At 42.8% G+C, this 27,999-nt stretch overlaps 1 protein-coding gene across 4 annotated transcripts in view; it reads left to right on the top strand.

Annotated features, from left to right (window-relative positions):
* SLC2A9 (solute carrier family 2 member 9) overlaps nt 1–16,868 on the top strand; it is a 234,658-nt gene extending 217,790 nt beyond the window's left edge. For 3 of the 4 annotated variants that reach the window (XM_037829396.1, XM_037829397.1, XM_037829395.1), the window contains one exon: nt 14,995–16,868. In XM_037829396.1, the coding sequence (XP_037685324.1) occupies nt 14,995–15,249 (255 nt within the window). In that variant the 3' untranslated portion in view covers nt 15,250–16,868. The remainder of the gene's footprint in view (nt 1–14,994) is intronic. The other variant, XR_005215825.1, reaches the window with a different exon arrangement.
* Nucleotides 16,869–27,999: the final 11,131 nt, after the last annotated feature.

Here is a 27,999-nt window from a genome sequence, read left to right as displayed (position 1 = left end):
AGGAGGCAGACAAGGAGACCAAAGCTAGAGAGATGCAGTGACTTCCCACGGTCACGCCTCTGGGAAAGGACAGAGCCAGGATTGCAAGCCAGTCAGGCTGCACCACCCACTCCGGCCCTCCTCCTCCCAGGATGAAGTTAGGGAGATGGGGGGCTGGTTAAACTCTCCCTAAGAATCGGCTGTGTTCTCAGCCTTAACTGGAAGCAGAGCAGCTTGGCCCGCACCACAGCCAAGGTGGTTTCATCCAATCCACCCATCACCAGCAATTTTTCAGAATCCAGGTCTTTGCCCAAAGGTCAAAATGGGACCCTGAGCTCATATGAGCTTGTCTCACCCCCTTGACCCATGGCGGTCACTGTGCTCGGGGTGGGGAGACCCGAGCCTCATGGGCAAGACAGACCCTTGCACAGGTACCAGGAGTCTGTAGATAAATCCCACAGTGGAGGGACTGACAGAACCACACCAGGGGACAGTGGGAACTCAGAGGCAGCTCTGAACCCAGTCCTGGGGAAAGCAGCTGGAAAGATGAGCAGGAGTGTGCTGGCCAAGATGAAGGAAAGGGACATAATTTGAGATCAAGGGAGCAGCAGGGCTGAGCCAGGTATTTTCACTGCTCCTCCCGCACAGGGTTGGGCCCAGCAGCCCACCCTGGAGGAACTGATCTTAGCCTCATTTTGCACAAGAGGGAACTGAGGATCTAAGGAGAGTAACTTGCTCATTCTTCTGCACTGTACTGGCCCTAGTTGGGGGAGCGGAGGAGAGAGACAGGCAAAGCAAGATCATCCTGTATAAGGAACTTGGCTCCTGCCGGGGAGGGGCTTGTTCTCCAAGCCACGGAGAAGCCCAGGGGTCAGGGGCTGGGGTCAAAGCCTGAGCAGGGACTGCAGCCCCCATACTGGGCTGAGTTCCCAGGCTCCACAGCCAGGGTCTTCCTCTCCTCTGACTTCCAGCTCTGCCACTCACTAGCTGTGTGCCCTCCAGCAGGTGACTTAATGTCTCTGTGCCTCAGGCTCCTCGTCTCTGAAATGGGATAATAGTAATGCCTGTCTACCTGGGCCACTATGAGTATGGAAGGAGACGATAGGGATAAAGTGTCTGGAACAGAGCCTCCTCAGGGCTGGTGCTCAAAAAGCACGAGCTGTCACTCCTATCTGGGCACTTTGCCATGGACTGGGGCTGCCACTGCCCCTGGAGTCAATGCCTCTGAATTCTCCACGACCCCAGTGCAGCTGCTGGAGGTGGTCTTAGTCCCCATAAGATGCACACTGGCTCATTCCTCTCTGTGTCTTCCTTGTGAAGGAGCGGGTGGAGGAGGAGACCCTGGGTCTCGCTCAGGAGCAGGCCACTGCAGGCACCCACACATCAGTCAGGATGGGTTTTGCTGCAGAAAGAAACAAGCCCCAAGTCTTGGTGACTTCAAACCACAAAGGATTATTTCTTGCTCATGCCAGATGTCCATCCCTGACCCAGGGATGCTGGCTTATGGCCTCTTCCATCAGCAGGAGTGGAGAGCGTGGCAAAGCCCACACTGGCCCTTTAAGGCTTTGACCAGGCAGTGCCTGGTCCCCTAGAGTGACTGTCATGTGGCCATACCTGTCTGCAAGGGTGGAGAAATGCAAATACGGAGGGTCGTGAAAGGGGAAGAGCAGGGAAGCCTGTGCCCACCTCCCCAATCCAAAGACTGCCTGGCCCCCTCTTTAGAGGAAGGTGGGCTTCCAGGGCCAGGAGACTTGCCCGAGGACTCCCAAGCGACCGGGAGACTGAGAAGGAGCTCAGCTCAGCCTCAGGCCAGGGCTTGTGCCCCTCCTCCACCCCCCATGCCTTTTATGTAGCTCCACCTCTGTCATGATAACCCAAGTTTCTGACGGCCTTTACGTCACTGTGGGGAGGTCACATCCATAAATGGTTCCGTTCCCACGGGTGCCCACCTGGCTGAGGTTTCTGGGGTCACAGCTCACCCCATGTCCTGTGGCCCTGGCTCTGCTGGAGGGTCCAGGGGCAAAATAGGAACAGGACTTGGAGTCGTTTAAAAATGCGTCCGTTTCCACTGATGGGGTCACATCATGCACCAGATTTCAAAGAGAAAGTTGGACTGAAGGGCGCTCAGATCCTGGCCCGGAGCAGGGCTGCAGTGCAGGGAACGGCCCTTTGAAGGGCTCAGGGCAGGATCAGGGCAGGAGGGGTGCCACCCACCCCTGGAGTGAGGTCTCACTGTACAAACAAGGCTGTGGTGGGAAGATGGGCCTTGGTGCCCACCTTGGAGCATCCAGACCAGCTGTGGTGTTGATACTTCCGGGGCTCGTCGGGGCAGACAGCCTAGGATGTGAAGGCTGTGTTCGCCACTCTTTGTGGGTGTGTGTTTTGGGGGGACTTTTTGCAGTGCCAGGAGGGTGCAGAGGGTTGGAAAGAAAGGAATGTAGCTGGGAAGGCTGCTTCTGTGATGCTGACAGTAACGGCCCAGCCTATTCTTACATCCTCCACGGGGCTGCAGGGCAGTGCCGTGATGGATTTAGCAGTTCTGTTTGTAACACTTAACAAACATGGACGCCATGGTTGGGGTTCAGGATTCATAGTCAGGGGGCCTGGGTCTGAGCCCCACCTCTGATGAGCCACGTGATCTCGGGCAGGCTGCTGAATTTCTCCAGGCCTCTGTTCCCCAAACCGTGTACCAGGGATAATAACCTACTCACAGAGCTCCTGAGAGGATTGCGTCACGGAACTCAAGATGAGCATGCCCAGAGTTGGAGATAAAGCATTTGCAGGACAAACAGAACAAGAGGGGAATTGAAGATAAAAGGGAATAAACAAATACATAAATGCAAATAACAGAGGAACCTAGGGTGAGACAGAGTGAGGGAGAGAAAAAGAGGAGATAAGTGAGTAAGTGAACAGAGACCTCAACGCATGACACAGCAGGAAACAGCCTGAGCTTCCCTGGGTTTCTGCCGGCTCGGGAGGACAGGGAATGCAGGTGCCTCAACCGCCTCCCGGCCTCTGGGAGCACTTTGGTGAAACCTTCATGACATTATCACGAGATCTTCAGTGTTCCACGGAGCATCTTTCTGTGGCAAGCTTAACATTCTCTCACACATCCTAACACAGCCCTGGTAGGGCTTGTTGATTCGGTGAGTGTTTGAGGATGGCTAAGCGGGTCCCGTTAAAAGGCCAGTTCTCAGTAGGGCCCCGCACTGAACAGTTCCTTTTCCCTTCTTCCTCCTCCTTTTCTCCTGTAACATTATGAGGGAGTTCTAATTAGAAACAATTCAGGCGCATTGCAGAAACTGCAAAAATATAAAGAAGCGAAACCATCCATATCCCATCCCTCAGAGTTCAACTCTGGTTAATCAGATGATGGTTTCCTTCCTTTCCTATAAACTTATGTCATTGTTTATATTTATAAGGATTGGAATCCATTGTTTTGCTTTGTTTTGGCTTTCCTTGCCTTGCACCCTGTTCTCAGCATTTCCTTCAGGTGCTATCTAAAGCAAGATGCTGGGGCCGGGCTCCCGGCTGCCTTTGGTTAGAGAGAACTCAGGCCTCAGAGGTCCCGATTCACACCCCACCCTACCCTGCCCCACCCAAACCCTCCAGGGGGGGCAGACTCCAGAGGAGACTCATTTCCAGTCTACCACTCCACATCCTCCTGGAAGTCGCTGCAGCCACACGTGAGAGCCACCAGGTGCCACAGCTCATGCATCTTGATCCTTTCGCTCCGGCAGGAAGTGTGGGTGGCAGCATTCAACCCTCACACAGACCCCAGGGAGCCTGGACATCTTCCTCAGAACAAACTCTCTAAGCTAACACAGCGACCGACCAAGATGTGACTCAAAACTGGTGTTCCAACCCAGGGACGCCAGGTGGGCTCCTCAGCCTCTGCCAGCCTCCGCATCCTCATCTGCAAAACTGGGAGAATTTAGTCTCTCATCACTCAGAGTCAAAGCTGCCTGCTGGGGTGGCGAGCCTGCCCTCTGGGCCGCCGCTGGCCGGAATCCCAGCCCTGCCCCGGCCCAGCCGAGTGGCTCTGGGCTGGTGACCAACCTCTCCGTAGCCCATTTCCCCACCTGTGGGCAGAGGAGAGGGGGACCCTGGTGCATGCCCCTTGCACCCCAGAGGTCCCCAGGAGGATAGGGTCCTGGGTCCGTGCTTTCCCTTCCCTGCCTAGGGTGGTCAACTTGTCCCAGTTGTCCCAGGACCGTCCCTGAAAATTCCATATCTCAGGAAACTTATTTCCCTGCTCCTCTACCACTGCCTCCTGGTAAGCTGCTGGCAGTCACGCCCGTCTCTGACTCTCCTTCTGGGGGATCCCAGCCTCAGGCAGTATCTGTAGCTGCTTGCTAAATGCTAGTTGCTATGGTTATTGTATTGATCTCATTATCTTTATTTGCCAGGCAAACAGACACAGAATGAGACACAAAAAGAAACTGCAGGCTCTGGGGTCAGACCTCCTGACCGTGAACCTGTGAGTGCCACTCAGCAGTTAGCTGGTGGGCAGGGCTATCCAAACTTCTTCCAACTTTGGTTGCTGTCTGAGCCATAATTATCTGGTCTATAAAATGAGAAAATTGTCCAAATTTTGCAGTAGGGCTGTCCTAGAATTACAGATGAAGTCAAGCCTTCTGCACCTGGATGTCAGGAATGGTTGCTATCGTTTCCATCATCAGTTCTGTAAAAGTCGTTTCTGCCTGCTATCGCAGGGGCCCCCTGGGAAGAGGAGACAAACACACAAGACAGGAAAGAATGATCCCTGGAAAGTGCTGGAAGCTTACCACCACCCTTCACCAGCTGAGCGATCCTGGGCAAGTTCCCTCTCTCAGCTTGTCTTCTCACGTGGTGGCCTCACCCCCCTCTCTCCCACCCACCCTGTCCCCTTCCGGCATCATCCTGGACCTGAAATGTTGTAGGGTACACAGGGGCAAATGCCTTGACCCCTGGTGATTTAACATCACTCTGTTTCTCCACCCTTAGCCACAGGCTGCCTTTTCTTCTGGGTCAGCAGCATTGCTGCTTTGGTGGCCCCTTGCAAAGCCTGCAGATGACTCCATCTCTCTGCCATTAGCACCAATATTTTCTGGTTCAGAGAAAATTTCATGCAAATGTATGCCTTCTTGATTCCACTGGAGTTATAAAATTCTGTTTGAGTTCCACAAATCTGGAAGGGAGAAGATGATTCCTTTTATCTTGAAACATATTAGTTCATATCCCAAATGCCTATGCAAAGTGAGGGGGAAGCTGATGCCTATCTAGGATCGTGAGGTCTGAAAGCAAAGCAAAACTGCCCCTTGCTTATCAGGATGTCCAGATGACACTCTTTGGTTTTGAAGGGAGGAAAAGAACCAGCGTTCACAATGTGCGGTGCCGGCTTCCTGCAGGGCACGGGAGGCAGAGCAGCGAACCCCAGGGCCACAGTGACTGCCCTTATATTTCAGAAAAGTAGGTGGACATGACACTGCTTAGGACTGGTGTGGTTTGTGCTTTCACAGGAGGGGTGCAGGTGCAAGGAGGGTGTAAGACAGGGGGTCTAACGGGGACTTTGAAAGCAGAGATTGAAGAAGTAAGTGGACGCGGTGGTGGAGAGGGCACGTTGCAGGGAGAAGGAAGAGCTGGCAGAAACCCTGGTGGGGAGAGAGGGCACAGCCAAGAAATGTAGAGAATTGCAGGTGATTCTGTGAGGGAGGAGACGGAGGCCAAGGCCAAACCCACCAAAGCTCCAAGGGCATGATGGGAATTTGAGGTTGATCCGGAGGGCTCTGGGAAGCCACTGAAGAATTCTAAGACGTGATCCATTTTGCACCTTTAAGAGACCTCTTTGCCTGCCTGATGGGGCCATATTTGGGGCAGGTAAAAATAGATGCAGTGTCCTGACAAGTGGACCAGTTCAAAAGTTACATAAAACTAAGGTGGCAGGAAACAAAACAGTGGTCAACTCTGTGTGGGGGTGGGGAGGGGGGTTTACTGGAAATGGTAAAGGTATTTTCTGGGGTGGTGGAAGTTGTTTGATATCTTGGTTGTGCAGGTATATGCTTTCTTCAATAGTCAAAGGTTATTTCCAGGTGTCAGCCTTGGGTATATGAGGGAATGGCAGTGCCGTTTCTGAGAACAGGTGGAGGATGAGTTGGCCTGCCAGAGAGAGGGAAGGCTGGATTGGGGATGTTGGCAGGGTTGTTAAACCTGGCTTCTGCAGGGCATGTTGAGTTGAAAAGCTGTTGGCAGCTGCAGAGCTGTGTCTACCACAGAGGTTCCTGGGCTGCTCCAAGATCTTCAGTGTGCATAAAAAAGTGACTTGGGTACCGGTTCATCACTGAGCTCTCTGCTCCCCACAGTTCCCCACAAACATCCCGTGTCAGGTCTACTCTGCTCATACACTAGAACAGCGTCGCCTTACCAGGCTCTTTGCAGACATTGAGTTATAGGACATGAGTGTCTACAGTGCCTGATGTCCCCCTCAATTATTTAAGTGGCACTCCACGCACTGACTCATCGAAGAGCTTGGCATGACTCCCAGTGAGCCAGTGTTCCAGCTCCATGGGTGGGACAGAAATTGAACAGAAGGTTTGTATTTTTTGTCAGACCATGAAACCCTAACTTGGACCACCTTTTGTACCAATATGCGTCTCCTTAGATGTTCTCTGATTCCATTCATTTATCCATTCATTCAACATGCTTTTATTGAGAAAGTGCTTATAAAGAGCCAGGCAATGTCTAGGGCTGATGATATAATGGAGAGCAAGAGGCATGGATCCCACCATCATGGAACTTACAATCAAACCAGGGCATATAGTCTGGGGGCTGCAAATCCCAGATGGCAAATGGATGGGCTTCAACAAGACCATGAAATGCCCCCACACCAGAAATAGTGTTGAAATGTCAGGTGTATGAACTTTTCCTTTCTATGGAGAATCTGTAGCTTTTTATCAGGTTCTCAAGGAGGCATGTGGCCCACAGATGTTGAGCATCACTGATGTCACCTGTAGAGTTGCTTCCTCCATCAACTGGTGTCCCCAAACAGCTACGGCCTCCGCAGCACTCATCCCTCGAGACTCAACTCAGAAGAGTCTTTTGAAACAGCAGCTCAGCACACCAGCCTGCCTCTCCGCAAACCCCAAATCCTAGATACACTCAAAATGAGGAATAAGTGTATAACCTGCTAGAAAGCAAGAAGGGTGTACACAAAACTGTGGGAGCATCTCTGGAAGATAGAGAGCAGATAGGGTGAACTGATGGAAGGAATCTGGCCCCAAAGCACATCCGGGATGGGGCTGTTGAGAACGTCTGAAGTGGTCCTGGGAGGTGGAGAGCAGGAGACACCAGACAGGTTATTTAGGGTACTTCCCCTGGAACAACCAGAGAAATAATCTAAGAAAAATTCCCAGCACTGCAGAATTCCTCATCCTGAACCAGCCCACCTTGTGCTAAGCAGGTTGGGTGCAAGGGACTTCTTAGACACAAAGGGGTGGCATTTGAGAATACAAGGGTTAAAACCCTAAAAGTTTCCAGATTGGAAAATCAGATAACCTAAAAAAGAAATGGCAATCAGGTGACATCACATTTCTCCTGGGCAAAACTCTGCATGGAAAATAAGGAGTACCATTTTCAAAGGATTGAGGGGAAGATAATTTTGAAATTAGAAACCTGTACCTAGTCAAACCAGCCTTCACTTGTGAGAGAGGGGAAAAGGCATTTTCAGACATGAGAAGACCCAGAAAGTTTACCCAGATCATCGGCTAGACATGGCCCAACAATCTGCCCCTGGAGGCACGTGTAAACAACATCACTGGGTGGGCCGTGTCTCCAAAACCTGGCCATCGGGAGCTGGTTTGCCGAGTGGTTAAGAACACAGGCTTTGGATTTGATTTTCAGCTCTAACACTAAGCCAATGGGAGGCCTTGGGCCAAGCAGCTCAGCCCCTAAGATCAGAGAACTTAGCATAACATCTGGCAGAGTCCTCAACAAACATGAGTTGTTACTTACATCAGTATCAGCAGTAGTAGGAATGCTTCCACCCCCAGGCCAAAGGCTAATGTCCACAGAGGGAAAAGCTGCTTCTATCTACATTTCTGTTGTAAAGGCTGATCATTCAAAATATCCCTTCTTCTTGACTTACCAGTTCCCACGAGCAATATCTGAATTTCAAAGCAGGTTTTAAAATCATTTAAAATTGTAGAATGATAGACTGTCAAAACCAGAGAGAACTTGAAGGCAGATTGATTTGTTCATTCCAGAACTCTCTGCCAAGCACCTCCTGTAACTGCATGCATCCTAGATGATTTCCAGGTTCCTAGCTTGCAAAGTCCAGCCCCAACCCCCTCATCGACATTGTGCAGAGCCCCCAAGAGGAAGGAGACATGACACGTACCAGATGCCAGGAAAATATGACCCTATCAAAACCTTGATTTTGGACTTCTAGCCTCCAAAACCATGAGATGATAAATTCTTCTTGTTTAAGCCCAGCAGTTTGTAGTATTTGTCATAGCAGCCCGGGCAAACTAAGACATACATCATACACAAAAAAGAGTATGAGATGCAGCATATGCAAAATGAGAATAATTTTATTATAATAATTATAAAATGCATTATACATAAAAATAGTAGAAAAGAAGCACCAGTGAACCTACCAGCCATCTTAAGACAATGAAATACGGTATGTGCCCCTACCTGATCCCAGGGATGATAGCAGCAAGAAATGTATGTTAATCATTCTCTCAGTTTTCTTTATGGTTTGACCCATATTGTATCCATCCTTTAATAATCTAGTGTTTTGTTTTGCCTGCTTTTATATTTACATAAGTTGAGTCATCCCAAAGGTATTTTTGGACATATTTGCTCAACTCACAATGAGAGCCATCCAAGTTGATAATATGCAGAGTTCATTGCTTTCCACGGCGCTACAGTTCTCCTATGCTTGAACTTATCCCAATCTATTTATCCTGTCCCAGTTTCCCAGGGCTGCTGCAACAAAGCACTACTAGATAGTTGGCATAAACATAGGAATTTATTGTCTCACAGCTTTGGAGGCTGGAAGTTCCAAATCAAAGGCTCCTCAGGACCATGTGCCCCCTGCAGTCTGTAGCATTGTTGGGGTGGCTTGCTGGCAATTAATCTCTGCTGCTCTCTCATGGTCATCTCTCTCTCGGTCTCTGCATCAGTAGTCAGCCCAAATGTCCTCTGCCTTTAAGGACTCTAGTAATATTGGATTGCAGCCCACCCTAATTCAGCTTGGCCTCCTCTCAACTGATAACACCTTCGAAGATCCTGTTTACAAAGGAGTTCACATTTACAAGACTGGCGATTAGGACCTGAACCTATTCAATTCGTCACACCCCTTTCCATGAGCATCTGGGTTGCTGTCAGTTTTCCTGCTCTGAAAACAATGTCACCATGAGCATCTTTGTACAACATGCAAGAGTTTCTTTAAATCAGTGTTGTCCAATAGAACTTTCTGTGATGCAGGGAATGTTTCTCTGTGTGCTCTGTCCAGTGTGGAAGCTACTAGCCCTGTAGGCTCCTGAGCACTTGAAATGGGCTGGTGCAACTGAGGAACTGAAATTTTCATTGTAATTAATTTAAATTCTAATAGCCATATGTGACTAGCTGCTCTCGGATTGGACAGGGACATCATAGCTCCAGAAGAGATACACCCAGGAGTGTAATTCATGAGTCATAGGCTACACATAACTTCATCTTTACTCACTAATGCCCAGTTGATTTCCAAAGTATTTGTAGCTACTTACAGCCTTGCCAACAGGAATAAAAATTTATATTGCTCCTACACTTGGTATTGTCATTGTCAGACTTTTTACCATATTCCCAATCTGATAAGTGTGAAATAGAATATCATAATTTTAGCTTGTGTTTCTCTGAATTACTAAGAACAATGAGCATCTTTTCATTAGTTCATTGGCATTTTTTCTTTCTTCTGTGAAATAGCTATTCATACGTTCTGCCCTTTTTTTCTATTGGATTGTTGATTTTTTTTAATAAGAGTTGATTTTTTTAATTATGGGTACTAATTATTTGTTGGTTGTGTATCACAATATCTATTCCCCATTTGTGGCTTGTCTTTTCCTCTCTTTATTGTATCTTTTGATGAACAGACATTCTTAATTTTCAAGTAGGCAAGCAATAACTTTTTCACTTATGGGCTAAGCTTTATGAATTTGAATGTGTTTTTACAAAAACTGGAACTGTGGTTGTGTCCATTTTATCAATGGGGAAAATAAAGCACAAACAGGTGGCAGATGCTTCCCAGGCAGTCATGAAATCAGTTAAGTTTTTGATGGAGTCAGTTGTGGAACCCAAGTCTGTTGACTCTTAGGCAGGGTCCTTCCCACCACAGTGCACACTGTCTGAAATCTCCTTGCTCAGGGACCCCTGGACAGGCCCTCCCTCCCCCTGACTCAGGAGTGGTTGAATAACTTGCTCTGGAGCAGCTAGGCAGAAAGTGGGTTGCTGAGCAGTTTGGAAGTAGAAGAGGATGTTGTAGTTTGCTAATGCTGCCAGAATGCAAAACACCAGAGATGGATTGGCTTTTATAAAAGGGGTTTATTTGGTTACACAATTACAGTCTTAAGGCCATAAAGTGTCCAAGGTAACACATCAGCAATCAGGTACCTTCACTGGAGGATGGCCAATGGTGTCCAGAAAACCTCTGTTAGCTGGGAAGTCATGTGGCTGGTGTCTGCTCCAAAGTTCTGGTTTCAAAATGGCTTTCTCCCAGGATGTTCCTCTCTAGGCTTCAGCTTCTCTCCAAAATGCCACTCTCAGTTGCTCTTGGGGCGTTTGTCCTCTCTTAGCTTCTCCGGAGCAAGTCGGCTTTCCAAGGACGTTTCCAAAATGTCTCTGTAAGCTGAAGCTCCTCTCTCAGTTCCAGTGCATTCTTCAAAGTGTCCCTCTTGGCTATAGCTCCTCTTCAAACTATCACTCTCATCTGCACTGAGTTCCCTCTGCCCATCAGCTCATTTATATGGCTCCACTAATCAAGGCCCACTCTGAACGGGGCGGGGGGGGGCACGCCTCCATGGAAATATCTCATCAGAGTTATCACCTACAGGTGGGTGCAGCACATCTCCATGGAAACATTCAAAGAATTCCAATCTAATCAGCACTAAAATGTCTGCCCCACAAGATTGCATCAAAGAATATGGCTTTTTCTGGGGGACATAATACATTCAAACCAGCACAAGGAGACAGAGGAAAATGATACATTCAGATTCTGTACCAGGTGCTTTGCCAGATGCCTTGCTAGGCAATTGCATCAGATCTGCAGGTACCGAAGCAAGACAGTGGCCTCCAGATAAGGCAAAGCTGGATTCAAACCTAGGTGCAGCCCCTGCCAGCTGGGTGTCCTCCAGCAAATGATTCACCCTTTCTGAGCTCCATTTTCTCACCTGTAAGATAAGGTGAAGGAGACCATCACAGCTACTGTCGTGGCACACAGTAGGATTCCATTAACCCCTCATTCCCATCTCCCAGTGAGGGAGTCGTGATAAATAACAGAGAGAGTGTGAGCCCTGAGTCAGGCCAACTTTCGCGTGATTCTTGACTCTCCCAATTTATCCCTGCATGGTCTTGGATGAATTTCAGAACCTCTCTAATCCTCCATTTCATCTTTTGTAAAAGGGAAATAAAAATAGCTATATCACAAAGTGGGCTGTGGGGATTAGATGCGATAATGCCTGTAATCTCCCTGGCACACAGGGGGTGCCCAGCAAGTGTCATTTCTCATCCCAGATTAAATAGAGTCACATACTTGCAGTAACACTGAGTTGTCGCATGATCACCTGCGTGAAATTATTTATGGCAGAAACCAATAATGTCCTTTAGCTGCCAGGAACAGGAAGGATTTCACCTCTTGGCCAGGAACGCTTGAGGGCAGCCCCCCAAGCCCACTTCGCTCCCTCTGTCCATCTGATCCCTTCAGCCCTCTCCACCTGGCATCATTCTCACCCTGTCCTTTTACACGAACCCATGGGCTCAGGATGACCCAAGAGGCCTTTGTCTCCATTGACTCTTCGGTGAGGTCTCCTCTTCTCTTGTCCTTAATTTCTAAATGGGGAGAACAGTGAATTAAGCACAGAGTCTGGGGTCAGACTCATGGGTTTGAATATTAGCTTTGCCTCCCAGCCCCCCAAAACTGGGCTGGTTAATTCACCTCTCTTTGTTCACCTCTATAGGTTTGGCATGAACATTAAATGAGCCAAAACGTGTAATACATTTAGAACAACAACTGGCATAGGAAGTGATCAATAAACATTTGCTATTGTTTATTGAATGCACAAATGAACTGAGCCCCAGAGAGGCTACCTGCCCTGGCCCAGGCCACCCCCGGAATTGCTTGGGACCTCTCTGCCACCTGCAGAGCTGCCATCTGCTTGGTTTCCTTTCCCAAGGGACACAGTGGGCCTCACCACTCATTATCAGGCTCGCTGTCTCTTCTCCCAGTCCAACCCCCATCCCCACAAGAGGCTGTGCAGGTCTTGGGAAGAGCACAGGGCCAAGATACACTCACAGATCTGCACCCCGAGTGGTGTGACCCTGGGCGAGTAGCACGCCCTCACTCCACCTCCATTCCCACACCAGTAAAGAGGATCCACATAGGCCTGCTGCTCAAGGCACGTATGTAAAAGTTGTAACAGGATGGAGTAGATGCCCATTTTGTTTGGTTCCTTCCTTCCTCTCCCTCCTTAAGCCAGCTTCACAGCACCCTCCTACGCTGTCCTTCTAGAGGGTAGCTGTCTGCAGAGCCAGTCATTAGGATTATGGAACTCTGTGTGCACAGGTAGAGGAGCAGGGAGCATGGGTCTGCTGGAGACCCCATCCCTCCAGAAGCGCAGTCACTGCGGCAGGATGAGACCCAACAGGTAATTATATGTTATAATGTTGGGCAGAGGCAAGCTATGGAGATCAGTGAACCAGGCTGAGTGGAGAGCTGGGGAGGAGCCCTTCGGAAACGGAGGTCAGGGAGCACCTCTCTGAGAAAGTGACATTTGAGCCAAGATGAAGGAGGGTTATAAAGCAGAATATGCAGATATCTAGAAAGTTATTCTAGGCAGAAGAAACAGCAAGTGCAAAGATCCTGTGGCATGATATTTAAGGAATAACATGAGGACAGTAGCTGGAGCAAAGATAGAGAGAGAGAGAAGCCAGTGTGGGGTGCTAGGGGACATTGTCAACGGCCTTAGACTATGACAAGGACTTTGGCTTTATTCAGAGTGACTGGGGAAGCCGTGGGGGGTTTAGAGCAGAGGAGTGACAGGATCTGTCCTCTTCTTAATAGGATCATGCTGATGGTTCTCTTGAGAATAAGCTTAAGGGGGACAAGGGGAGAGTCAGGGAGATTGGCTGGGAAGCTCTTGCAAAAATCCATGCAACAAATGACAGCAACTTGCTCCAAAATGGTACCAGTGGTGGCAAGCGCTCAGATATGGGATATATTTCAAGGCAGAGCCAACATAATTTCCCAATGGATTGGATGTGAATATGCAAAATAGAGAGGAGCTTAGCCTGCCTCTGAGTGTTTTGGTTGCCCTGAGCAGCTGGAAGGATGGAGGTGCATTGACTGAGAAGGGGGAAATTGGAGCAGGAGTGGATTTAGAGACCCATTTTGGACTTGATAAGACAGATGCCTCTTCAGCATGCAAGTGGAGATGTTGATCTCGCCATTGGATGTATCACCTGTCATCTTCAAAACAACACATAGGTATATTATCACCATGTTGCAAATGAGGAAACTGATGCTCAGTGGGTTGAAGATCTGTCTTAAATGGCACATCTTAGAGTTGACACAGCATGTAAGTAGTTGCACAAGGATTTGAATCCTAACCATCCTGCTGCAGAGCCCATGCTCTCACCCTCCACTGGTGAGGGAGGGTGCTCATGGGATCCTTGTGGACCAGTGGAGGGTGCACAGCTTCAGAACTAAGCATCCTCAGGTGGGGGACATTCATCCCCAGTTGGAGGACATTCACTACCGGCAGCCACTGCTCCATATACTTTAAAAGAAATATCATGTTTAATCCTCACAGCCACCTGTAAGTACCATTATTATCCTCATTTTACAACTATGGAAACAGAGGTACAAAAAAGCCTCAAATTTAATCAATGGCAGGTCTGGGATGTTCATACCCCCCAAATAACTGTTTTTTGAGTCAAAAACTACAATGTAATTGACTAAAATCAGGATACTGCATCTTGTGAAGTATCATTCAAAGGCAGTGTCACCTTATCTTCAGATTAATAGATGTTTGTTGCATGAAGAGTCACAGTCCTGACAGCTAGAACTCATAGAGTCATTCAACAAACATTTTGTGAGCACCTGCTACAAGCCAGCTGTTATGCAAGGCTCATAAGCTATAGAGGAGACCAAGTCCCTGACAAGCTCAAGGTCTAGTGCAGTTGGCAGGGTCGTTCTAATCCAGGCATTAGGTGTTTAAATCAGCATATGTAAAAAAAAGTGATTGCATTCAGCATTCATCTTTTCTTTTCCTAGTCTCTCTTATTTGTATAAAGCTGTATTTGTATTTCAATTTGTGAATCATACCTTTGGCACATTAGAGAAATGGTGCTGTCTTGTGCTTGTCTATCTCCACATCTTTCTTATGCACAGGAGTATTTCACTTCCCTCTTAACTTTGCACTTTTCTTGTATGTATGGGGATGGGTGAGGGAGGGAGAAGGTGGTTAAGGGTGAATATAAACCTAAGATAATGTCCAGCAAGTATTACATTTTGCTTTCTTGATGATTAATTTGTACATGCCTAATAAGCAAAAAAATAAAGACTGCTGTTTCCTCATCTTTACCACATTTGAAGCTGATTTGTGAGCAATCCTCATGGAGAGTACCACTTGCCTTAGAAAGCCAGCGTCATCCCATCTGGTGGTTTATCCAGGAATGCTGATAAATGAGTGGAGGGTTCTTTGTTCTTATTCGTTCTAAGATGGTTTCACACCTGGTTTAGTGACTGTCCATTGATGTTTTCTTGTCTCTGCCTCTCCACAGAAAAGCCTGGACACCTACTGTTTCCTGGTGTTTGCGGCAATCTGCATCACGGGTGCTATCTATCTCTATTTTGTCCTGCCAGAGACCAAAAACAGAACCCACGCAGAAATCAGCCAGGCATTTGCCAAAAGGAGCAAGGCATACCCACCAGAGGAGAAAACTGACTCTGTTGTAATTGATGACAAGACAAATGGAAGACCTGAATCAGGTTCCTCCTCCACAATGGACAATCACATCAAAAACAGGATCGTCTAAGTGGATGATCTTTCCATTTCAAGAAACCAAGGGTTTCCCCATTTTTGGAGAACTCAAACTGATTGAAGCCATGCCAGCCTTAAATTATTGAGTATATAAAAATAAACCTATGCATGGTAATCTAACATCACAACCATTTGAAGATTATTCACAGCCGAATCCCGCAAACTCTTCTGGAAGCTGGAAAGTGTCATCCTGTTTCAGTAGACCCAACATTCTTCTACATAGATTGATTACTCATGTGCAGAGTTGTTTTTCAGTTACTGAAAGATAACTGGAAGTGGTGAGTCAGAGAGAAAGATATTTCCATGAGCCTGGCCCCACAGGCTCCATGCTTTACTGAAAGGTGTTAACTTTATTCAAATTAATAGGCCTTCTTCATCACTTAACCCCTGGTTTCAGAATGGGGTGGCTCTACCATAAGTAGCCTTGAGCTGCCCTCAGTCCAGCTCCTGAAGCCTCAGTGGATCCTTGGCTTTGGAACTGAACGACAGCTTTCAGAATTCAGTGGATAGACTCTTTGTACCGCCTCATAAATTGTTATCAATCTTTTGCTCAGCCTTGTGGATCTCAGGCTTGGGAAGGCCTGATACCGACTCAGCAGCCTCCAGGCTCTACCCTTCCCAGGCTGTGTCCTGTGGGGCTCAAAACTTTCAGCTCTGAAGCTGTCTTCACCTAAGAGGATTAGACTTCTGTGTGCTCACAGAGGACATAAAGAGGATCAATATGGGGAAGACCTAGAGAGGCAGCCATATGAAATAATTTTCCAGTAACTGGGGTTGGGACAGCAAATTGAATGCTGTTCAAAACAATGTTGAGACCGACTCTGAGGCTAAGCCTGGGTTTGGTGGGAAAGAACTCTGTGACTGATTGGCAATGTCTGCCACAGGTCCAGTTAGGAGTGCATCAGCACATGTATCCCATGTTTGCTAACCTAGAAGAGATTTGTCTGAAAATGTAATAAGCAGCCTTGTAAAATCTTGAGTTCATCATCACTCAAAATGTCCAAGAAAGGGCTGAATGGTTGTTTGCCTTGAGTGTTGTTTAGGAAACCCAAGTGTCAATTTTGGAGGAGAATAATAGATAATATTTAAGATCTCTCCAATCTTAACATGCTAGGGTTGTTTAGGTTAGATCAACTTGGATCCTGCCATCGTAATGTATGTCTTGTGGTTGGGTGATTCCCTGTGCCTGCCTCCAGAATGAAACAAACTCACAGTGCCCATCAGTAAATGAAAGTGCACCTGAATTCGCACCAAAGTGTTTGAATTTAATATGCCACAGCAGAAGGAATGGAACTAGAAAGGGAAGGCTCTGGACCTAGCAGCACCATTGGAACTCTTCCAATCATACATTCTTCAGTCTTCTGGGATTGTTCTTGATAAAGGCAGCTTTAGCCAGAACTTGAGTTCTGATTTTCCCTCCTTGCTGAAATTATTTTTCATCATTGGACCTCTCCTTTTGTTCGTTGCCGACTCATACATCATATCAACCAGCTCTGGTTTGGCTGGATAATTTGGACAGGTTTGTCAACGTGGAGAGAAAGTGATATGAGGGAAAAAAAATTGCCAGAGACCAAAAGAACAAAATAAGTGTAAAATAAAAATCTGATTTTTTAAGTGTTCTCTTTCATTTTGAGGCTTGAGTACTCTGTCAATAAATATTTATTAGGTATAAATACGCTGTCCTTACTCACATGAGCTGAAGATAGAAAATTAAGGAAGCATTAATAGTAAACTGTCATCAGTACTAAGGAAGCAGGAACAAAGTGATACAGGACATGTAACAGGACCAGCTAATCAGGGAGTTAGGGTAAGCGGTAAAAAGCAGGAAAGCCTTGCCAAATAAATTACAGAAATAAAATGTGGAGCAACATGACTATCAGGCAATAGTACAGAAATTATTCTTACATATTACTACCTTTGAAAATATAATAGAACTACATTGAGGACATTTTTGAAAAATAAGGCAATAAGACACTGTAATCTTCATTCTCCCTACCAATTTTACACATCTCTACCCATATCCAGTTGCAATCACAGAATACATAAAACACAAAAACAAACATCTTGCCTCTTATCTTATTTTTTCCACTTTATATTAAATCTAGTACACCATCTCAATCCCAAAGCCTTTTGTTCATACTTTATCTAATACCAACTGCAGTGAATTCTTTATGTGTAGAGTTGTTTGTCAGATGCTGAAAGATAACTGGAAGTGATGAATCAGAGAGAAAGACATTTCTGTGAGCCTGGCCACAAAGGCTTTATGCTTTGCTGAAAGGTGTTAACTCTATTCAAACTAATAGGCCTCCTCTCCTAAATCCTGATGAGGTTTTAGGGATTAGGTCCTATTCTTAGCATTTTAGCTATTCCCTTATCTCCAAGCCATGGATGTTGGCAATTGTTTCAGATTCAACAAAAGAAAAATAACTCTTCCAGCTTCTGGTTCTGGCTAAGATGAAGTAATCAGACTCCACCCTATCTCTCCCACTGATTCCAACTAAAAATTCTGAGCAGAACACATAAAACAATTATAGGAGGACTCTGAAAAATAAATTATAGCAGGAAAATACAGGAGGGAAATAAAAACTTGAAGAACAACTGATATGGTAAGGAGTTTCCTGGAGTTTTCTTTCCCTCCCATATCTCCTTGTTTATACTCTGTGGCAGTAATTCCCAGAACTACACAATGGATATGATTGGAAAAGCTCCCAGAGAATCCCCCTCTATCTTGCCAGAAAGCAAGGAAGAGGGAAATTCTCTAGGAAAAGAATGCGAGGAGTCCTCCTCTTTATTTATCTTTTTACCTGCCTAATCCTGCCCTGAGGCAAGCCCAATCATGAAACTATACTCCTATGATAGGGTGGGCAGTGGTAGTCACATAAAAATCTGAGAAAAAACCTTCTGTCTGTTGGGAGAAACTGGTAAAGGGGCTTTTGTGATCTAAATGGTGTGAGGGAATGCCCATTATTTTTCTTTCTTTTTTTAATGCAATTTTATTGAGATATATTCAATATACACAATACAGTTCATCCAAAGTATACAACCAGTGGCCCTCAGTATCATCACATAGTTGTGCATTCATTACTACAGTCAACTAGCCCATTATTTTTTTATTTCTTGTTTTTATTGATGCTTCATGTCAGATGCTAAGCCAGTTATGAGAAGTATGCAACAGAATGTGGAGGTTAAAACCTTTGATTTTCAGCCAGAAGACCAGGAGAAGTGGCAACTGGGGGCTAAAATGTGCAGGGAAAAGAGAGAAAGAGCTGAAGAAAGGGATACCTTAAATCTGTTCATGAAGTCCCAGGCTCACCCCGAGCTGCACATGCATGAAACTGACTGGAAGGGGTATTCCAAAAGCTTTGAGAACTTCACACAGTGTAGACCACCACAAAGGCCCAGATTGGCCCCTTGGCAGTGCACACACAAGATGGACTCAAATCCCATTGGAAAGACTTTGAAAATTAAACTGAAATTGGAAACACAGCCCATAGGATGGGGGTCAGGCCTTGCATTCTGAACATAATAGTGTTGATTGCCACTAAAACAAAAAGAAAAAAGAAAAAAAAATTTAGGTTTTAATAGGACACAGAGCCTCATGGAAGAATATTCAAAATGTCCAAGATGGGTATTGAATCTATCTCAATAAAACTGAATTAAAAAAAAATGTCCAAGATGTAATCCAAAATTACTTAACATGTGAAGAACCAGGAAAATCTCAACAACTCCCAAGGGAAACATCAATAAACAAATGTCAACCCCAAGATAACCCAGATTTATTAGCTACTTAAAAGTAGCTATTATAACCATGGTCTCCCAAGTAAGGGAAAACCCTCTTGAAATGAATGGAAACAAGTTCTCAGCAAAGAAATCAAAACTTTATTTTAAAATGGAAATTTTAGAACTAAAAACTGCAATAACTGAAATTAAAAATTAAACTCATGGGATCAGTAGCAGAATGGAGATGACAGGGAAAGGAATCAGAGAGGTTACAGATAGATTAATACAAATTATCCAATATGAACCACAGAGAAAAAAGAGTGAAGAAAGGAATAGAGCTTTAGGGATCTCTGAAACAATATAAAAAAAATCTAACATTTATGTCATTGGAGTTTTGGAAGAGATGAGAAAGAGATTGGTGCAGGAAAAAAATTATTTAAAGAAATAATGACTGAAAACTTCCCAAATTTTGTGAAAGACATGAACTTACACTCAGTGAACACCAAGGTTGATAAATTTAAAGAAAAATATTCCCAGACACATCATTATCAAACTGATAAAAAAGCAAATAAAAAGGAAAAAATCTATAAAGAGACTGAGAAAATTAACACATTATGTTCAGGGGAACAATGATTTTAATGGTTGAAGATTTAGATTTCTCAATAGAAGTCATGTAGGCCAAAAGGGAATGGAACAGTTTTAAGTATTTTTAAATACTGAAAGAACGGCCAACCTAGAATTTTATATCCAGCAAAAATATCTTTCAGAAATGAAGGTAAAAGAAGAGATTCTCAAATTGGTTGACAGCAGACCTACTCTAAAGGAAATGTTGAAGAAAGTTCTTCAAGTGGAGAGGAAAAAGAAGTGATACCAGAGAAAAACTTGGAGCTTGAGTTAACAGTAACAGATAGTAAACATCTGGATAAATAAAATGGACTGTTTTTCTCTGCTTAAATTCTACAAAATATGTATCCCTGATGAAATTAAAAACTATAGCATTGTCTGGTGGGTGTCCAACATATACAGAAATATTACAAATCTCAACTACAAAATAAAGGAGGGGAAGTTAAAAGGACCCATAAAGTTGCATGGTTTCTACATTTCACTTGAAGTGGGAAAATATTAACCAAATAAACTGTGAAAAAGTTAAATGCATATGTAGGAAACCTTCAAGCAACCACTAAAAAACACTATTCAAAAATACAGTGCAAAAAGTCAGTAGATAAATTAAAATGGAATAATAAGAAATTTTCAAATAATCCAAAGGAAGGAAAGACAGGGGAAAGAGAGGAACAAAATAAAAGGTGATGAACAGAATTATGATTGCAAACATATCAATAACCATATTAATTGTAAATTGTATAAATATATCAAGTAAAATAGAGATTACTCATTTGAAATTTTAAAAAGAACCAACTATATGTTGTTTATTAAAAAAAATGCCACATTTACTATGATTAAAAGTAAAAAAGTGAGAAACAATAAACCACACAAACATGCATCCAAAGAAAGCTGTCATAGCTACATTACTATCAGAAAACATAGTTTGAGATGAGGAAATCTACCATTCATAAAGCAGGAAATCACTTAATAATAATTGGGTCAACTCACTGGAAAAACACTGCAATTCTAAATGTGTATGTAATTAAAAGAAAGTATCAAAAGCAAGTAGAAAAGAAAGGAGAATAGACAAATATACAATCATACTCTCAGTAATCAATACAATGGGTAGATAGAAAATAGCAAAGATATAGAAAACCTGAGCACTGTTGTAGTGTCTTAGTTTGTCAGTCTACTACGACAAATACCACACATTGTAGAGACTTAAGCAATGGGAATTTATTGGCTCATGGTTTTGAGGATAGAAGACATCCAAAAATTAAGGTTTCAACAGTCTGCATTCTCCTGGACTATGTAGAATTCTGGTGCTGGCTGCCAACAATCCTCATGGTCCCTTGGCTTGTATCTCAGCCTTCCAACACATAACAATGTCCTCTCCTTTTTATCAGCTCTTGCAGGTTCTGCTGACTTTTGGCTTCCTCCTTTGTGGTCTTCTCCAACTTCTGGCTTCCAGTTTTTTCTCTTTAAAAGGCCTCCAGTTATAAGGATTAAGATCCACCCTCATTCTGTTGAACCACACCCTAACTGAAAAATAACAACTTCAGGAGGTTCTAGTTACAAAGGGCTTATATCCACAGGAATGAGGATTAAGATTAAGAACTTGTCTAGTTGAGATTCAATCACAGGTAGATTTAAATATGTACTCCCAACAAAGACATGTTCTTTATCTTAATCCACATTCCTGTGGGTATGAACTCATTTGGAAGAGCAGACACAAGGAGAAAGAGATTGCCATGCAACAGAAGGCAGAGATGAAAGCCAAGGAACCTCAGGGATTGTGGTAAACCAGTACTAGAGTGCTACAGGCTTCAGGGAGAAAGCATGACCTTACCAATGCCCTGATTTTGGACTTCCAGCCTCCAAAACCATTATACAATAAATGCTTGTTGTTTAATCCAACCTATTGTGTGGCATTTGTCATAGCAGCCTGGCAAACTATAACAAACACTATCAAACAATTTGACCTAATTGACATATCTGGAACACTCCAGCCAGCAGCAACAATAAAGATATTTTAAGTGCAAATGGAACATTCAAGAATATAACCCATATACTAGATTATAAAACAAATCTTAACAAATTTAACAAGGTTGAAATTATATAAAGTATATTCTCTTTCCTTAACAGAATTAAATGAGAAATTAATAACAGAGCGATAATTGGAAAATTCCCACATATTTGGAAGTTAAAAAGCACGTGTAAGTAACGCATAGATCAAAAGAGGTATCTTAAGGTAAATAATAAAATACTTTGAACTAAATGAAAATTCAAAATATAATAGATCAGATTTTGTGGGATTCAGTTAAAAGCAGTGCTTGGAGGAAATTTTACAGCATTAAATGCTATAAATTCTATAAAGGTCTCCAATCAATCTAAGATTCCACCTTAAGAAACTAAAAAAGAAGAGCAAGTTAAACCCAAAGCAAGCATAAGAATGGAAATAGTAAAGATAAGTGCTAAAATCTATGAGATTGAAAGCAGAAAATAGTAAAATCAATAAAACCAAAGTTATTTTCTTTAAAAGATCAATAAAATTAATAAACCTCTAGCTTGGCTAACCAGGAAAAGAGAGGAGAAACACATTAACAAGAGGAGTAATGAAAGAGGTGATATTGCTACAGATTCCATAGACATTAAAAGGGCAATAAATGCAACAACTTAAATGAAATTTTTAAAGTTTGAAAGCACCAACTATCACAAGTCATTCAAAAAGAAATCAATTACCTGCATAGTCCTGTATCTATTAAGGAAATTTAATTTATAGCTATAACTGTCCAACAAAGAAAATACTAATCCCAAATGGTTTCACTGGTAAGTCTTAACAAACACTGAAAGAAGAAATCAAACCAATTGTACATAATCTCTTCCAGAAAATACCAGAAGAGGGAACACTTCCCAATTCATTTCATGTAACTAGCATAACCATGACACCAAAACCATAAAAAATTGAACAATAGAGTAAAAATGCAGACCACTACCCCTCATGAACATGGGCACAAAATTTTTTGCAAGTTATTAGCAAATTGAATCCAGCAATATAAAAATAATACCCTCACAACCAACTGGAGTTATCCCAGAAACGCAAGGCTGGTTTAGCATTCCAAAATCAGCCAATCTAACCCCCATATTAACTGACTAAAGGGAAAAAACTGCATGACCATATCAATAGATACAAAAACAATGACAAAATTTAAACATCCATTCATGTTAAAAACTCTTACCAAAAGAAGAATGTGAAGGAACTTCCTTTACCTTAAGAAGGGCATGCACCATAAAACCTACAGCTGACATCATACTTAATGGTGCAAGTCTGAAAGTATTTTTCCTATAATGAGGAACAAGTCAAGGCAGTCTGTTCTCAACCCTTCTCTCCAACATCATACTGGAAGTCCAAGCCAATGCAATAAAGCAAGAAAAAATAAATAAAAGGCATGCAAATTGTCTTAGTTTCCTAGCTTTCTAAATGAATGCCATAAAATGAGTTGGCTTAACAACAGGAATTTATTGGCTCACAGTTTGGAAGCTAGGAAAAGTTCAAAATCAAGGCATCAGCTGGGGCATTCTGGGGTTGGCTGGCAACAATTCTTAGGTACTCAGCTTTTCTGTTACATGGCAGTGTTCTCTACTTTCTCTTTCAGGTTCCACTGACTTCCAGCTTCTTTTCCTCCATTTGGCTTTTTTTTTTTTTTCATAAAGTCTCCAGTAGTAGAATTAAGACCCAACCTCATTCAGTTGGGTCACACCTTAACTAAAAATAACATCATTAAAAGATGCTATTTACAATGGGTTCACACTCACTGTAATGGATTAGATTAAGAACATTTGTCCCTGGGACACACACTTCAATCCACCACACAAAATGAAAAGGAAAAAAAACTGTCTCTGTTCACAAATATTATTGTCGCCTTATAAAATCCCCCAAAAAGCTCCTAGAACTAATAAGTAACTTTAACAAGGTCCTAGAAGAAGAGACCAAGAGATAAATATCAATCATATTTCTCCACATTAAAAATGAGAAGTTGGAAAATGAAACATAAAAATAGTACTTCCCCCAAAATTAAGTGGTTATAAATCTAACAAAATATATGCAAATTCTTTAGTTTTCTGCCCAAAACTGTAACACACTAAGGAAAGAAGTCAAAGAATGCCAAAAATGAATAGATATACTGTGTTCAATGAAAGAAAGACTCGATATGGCTAAAATGTCAATTCTTAAATTGATCTATATATCTAACATAATCTCAGTTGAAAGTACAGAAAGAATTTTGTAGACACCTACAAGCTGATTCTAAAATGTATATGGAATGGCAAAAGACTTAGAATAGCCAAAACATTTTTGTAAAAGAAGAACAATGATCTCAAATTAAGATTTATTATAATACTATAGTAATCAGGATATAGATCCATGAAACAAAACTGAGTCCAGAAATAGACCCGTGCAAAGATAGTCCATTGAATTTTTAATGTGCTTTTATCTAGTGTTTTTATTAGAGAAGTTGCAGGTTTACAGAAAAATCATGCAGAAAATAGAGTTCCCATATACCTCCCCTATTATTAACACCTTGCATTAGTGTGGTGATTTTGTTGCAATTGATGAAAGAATATTTTAATAATTGTACTATTTACCATAGTACATAATTTACATTAGAGTTCACTGTTTGTGTTATACACTCTATAGTTTTTTCCTTATTTTTTTCCAGTAACATATATACAACCTAAAATTTCCCCTTTCAACTATTCAAATAAATAATTCAGTGTTGTTCATTACATGAAAAATGTTGTGCTATAATTTCCACAGTTCTGATTGGCTAAAGCTGCTGGAATGCAAAATACCAGAAATGGGTTGGCTTTTAAAATGGGGGGTTATTAGTTCACAAATTTACATTTCAAAAACCATCAGAATATCCCAATTAAGGCATCAATAGGATGATACCTTCTCTGAAGAAAGGCTGATGGCATCTGGGGTTCCTCTGTCACATGAGAAAGCACATGGCCAGAGTCTGCTGGGCCTCTCCCAGGTTTAGCTTCTTGTTTCCATTGCTTTCTCCAAAACATATCTGGACTTCTATCTTAGCTTCTCTCTCTCAGCTCCTGTGTGTCCTTGCTTCTTTCTCCCAGGGCATTTCTCTCTAAGTGTCTGGAGGTTCTCTTTTAGCTTCTCTGGGGCAAACTCTGGGCTTCATCTCTTAACCTAGCATCTCCAAACATCTTTCTTCTGCATTGTCAAGCATCTGGGTCTGTGTCTGCTCTCTTCTGTGTCTGTCTCTGCCTTTTATCCTCTCATAGAAGATGCCAGTAAACTAATTAAGACCTACCTTGAATGGTCAGGGTCACATTCCCATGGAAATATCTAAAAAAAGGTCCCACCCACAATTTGGTGGGTCACATCACCATGGAAACAACCTAATCAAAAGATTCCACCCACGGTAAGTCTGCGTCCACAAGATTGGATTACAAGAACATGGCTTTTGTGGGATAAATAATAGTTTCAAACCAGCACAACCACTATCCATTTACAAAACTTTCCCATCACCCCTAAGAGAAATTCTGTTGCAATTAAGCACTAAGTTCCCATTCCTTATCCCCACCCAACCCCTGATAACCTGTATTCTACTTTCTGTCTCCATGAATTTGCTTATTCCAGTTATTTCATATCAATGAGATAATACAATATTTGTCCTTTTATGTCTACTTATTTCACTCAACATGTCTTGAAGGTTCATCCATTTATCAGAACTTCATTCCTATTTTACCTGAATAATATCCCATTGTGTTTGTGTGTGTGTGTGTGTCTGTGTAGCACATTTTGTTTACTAAACAGTCATCTGTTAATGAACACTTGTGTTGCTTCCATTATTTGGTAATTGTGAATAATGCCACTACAAACATCAGGGTGTAAATATCTCTTTTGATATCCCTGCTTCAATTATTTGGGGTATATACCTAGAATAGGATAGCCAGGTCATTGGATAATTCTATCCATAACTATCTGAGGAATCACCAGACTGTCTTCCACAGCAGCTGCACCATTTTACATTCCCACCAACAATGAAAGAGTGTCCTATTTCACTCACTGGAATATAGAATCCTACTTAACGGTGAAAGATTGAAAGTTTTCCTCTAAAACAAGCAACAAGACAAGGATGCCACCACTGTCAACATTGTTATTCAACATCGTACTTGAAGTTCTTGCCAGAGCAACTGGGAAAGAAAAACAAATAAAAGGCATCCAAATTGGAAAGAAAGAAGCAAAACTTTCCCTATTTGCAGATGATATGATATACAGAAAATCCCAAAAAGTCCACAACAAAGCTCCTAGAACTAACAAAAGAATTCAGCAAAATGCAGGATATAAGGTCAAAACCCCAAATGAGTAGCATCTCTATACACATGCAATGAACAATTGAAAAACAAAATCAAGAAAAAAAAAAATTCCATTCACAATAGCAACTAAAATAATCAAATATCTAGAAGTAAATCTAACCAAGAATTTAGGACTTGTACACAGAAAATTACAAAACATTGCTAAAAGAAATTTTAAAAGACTGATTAAATGGAAGGACATTCTGTGTTCATGGATCAAAGACTAAATTCATTAAAATGTCAATACTACCCAAAGCAATTTACAGATTCAATACAATCCCAGTCAAAATTCCAACAATCTTTGCAGGAAAGGAAAAAGCCAATCATCAAATTTATATGGAAGCATAAGGGGCCTCAAATAGCTAAAGCCATCTTGAAAAAGAATGAAGTTGGAGAACTCACACTTCCCAATCCTAAAACTTATTAAAAAGCACAGTAATCAAAACAGCACTGTACAGACAGAAGGACAGATATATAGACCACTGGAATAGAATTGAGAGCTCAGAAATCAACCCTTACATTTATGGCCAACTGATTTTTGAGAATGTGGAAAAGTCCGCTCATTTGGGAAAGAATAGTCTCTTTCACAAACGGTGCTGGGAAAACTGTATCTACATTTGGAAAGGAAGGAAGGAAGGAAGGAAGGAGGGAGGGAGGGAGGGAGGGAAGGAGGGAAGGAAGGAAGGGAGAATACGTACCTTTTAACTGCACAAAACTCTGTTAAAGTGTCAAAACCACTGTCACCCAGAGCCTTGCCTAGTATAAGCATATAATGATTAGCAGAATCAAATGGTGATATTTTGTGTATCTCTATTGCCAGCTCATGCCATGGACTGTAAGTGCCATCTTGATTATTGGAAATAGAATCATTAATGCCTTTGAATCTAATCAGAGTAGAAAAACAATTGCAAAAACCCATTTTTAAGATTCTGTTTCTCAAGAACCACTTCCAGTAGACCAAAGCTCTATTAGTCAGGGTTCTCTAGGGAAACAGAATCAACAGGAGATATCTGTAAATATGAGATTCCATAAATGTGTCTCACACAACTGTGAAGATGCACAAATCCAAAATCTGTAGGACAGGCTGGAAGCTGGCAACTCCAATGAAGGTTTTTGATGAATTCCCCAGGAGAGGCTGGCTGGCTGACGTAGAAATGAAAATTCTCATTTCTGACTGCTGAATTCACCACCTCTCCTTTTAAAGACTTCAATTGATTGGATTAAGTATATCTCTTTGTGGAAGACACTTCCCTTATTTGATTATAGATGTAATCAGTCATAGATGCAATCAACTTAATTAAATGTCCTCGCAGTAAGTTAGGCCAGTGCTTGCTTGACCAGACATCTGGGCACCATCACCTGGAGAAGTTGACACATCAACCCAACCATCACACCCACCTCACATCATATACAAAAATCAACTCAAAATGGATCAAAAACCTAAATATAGGAGCTAGAACTAGAAAATTCCTTGAAGAAAACGTAGGGAAGCATCTTCAGGGCCTTGTGATAGGCAATAGTTTCTTAGCCCTTACTCCCAAGGACAAGCAACAAAAGAAAATATAAACAAATGGGACCTCATCAGAATTAAAAATTTTTGTTTTCAAAGGACATTATCATGAAAATAAAATGACAACCTACTCAATGGGAGAAAATATTTGGAAATTACATTCTGATTACGGATTAATAGCCAGAATATATAATGAAATCCTTCAACTTAATAATAAAAAAACAAACAACCCAATTTAAAAATGGGCAAAAGACTTGAACACACATCTCTCCAAAGAAGATATACAAATGATCAGAAACCATATGAAAAGATGCTCAACATCATTAGTCATCAGGGAAATGCAAATCAAAACCACAATGAGATACCATTTCACACTCGTTAGAATGGCTGCTATTAAAAAATGAAAAATAACAAGTGTTTGAGAGGATGCAGAGAAATAGGAACACTCATTCAATGTTGGTGGCAATGTAAAATGGGGCAGCCTCTGTGCATGACAGTTTGGTGGTTCCTCAGAAAGCTAAGCATAGAACC

This window comes from Choloepus didactylus, chromosome 3 (assembly GCF_015220235.1).
Source record: "Choloepus didactylus isolate mChoDid1 chromosome 3, mChoDid1.pri, whole genome shotgun sequence".
Classification (NCBI taxonomy): domain Eukaryota; kingdom Metazoa; phylum Chordata; class Mammalia; order Pilosa; family Megalonychidae; genus Choloepus; species Choloepus didactylus.
This window is presented reverse-complemented; position numbering and strand designations above follow the sequence as displayed.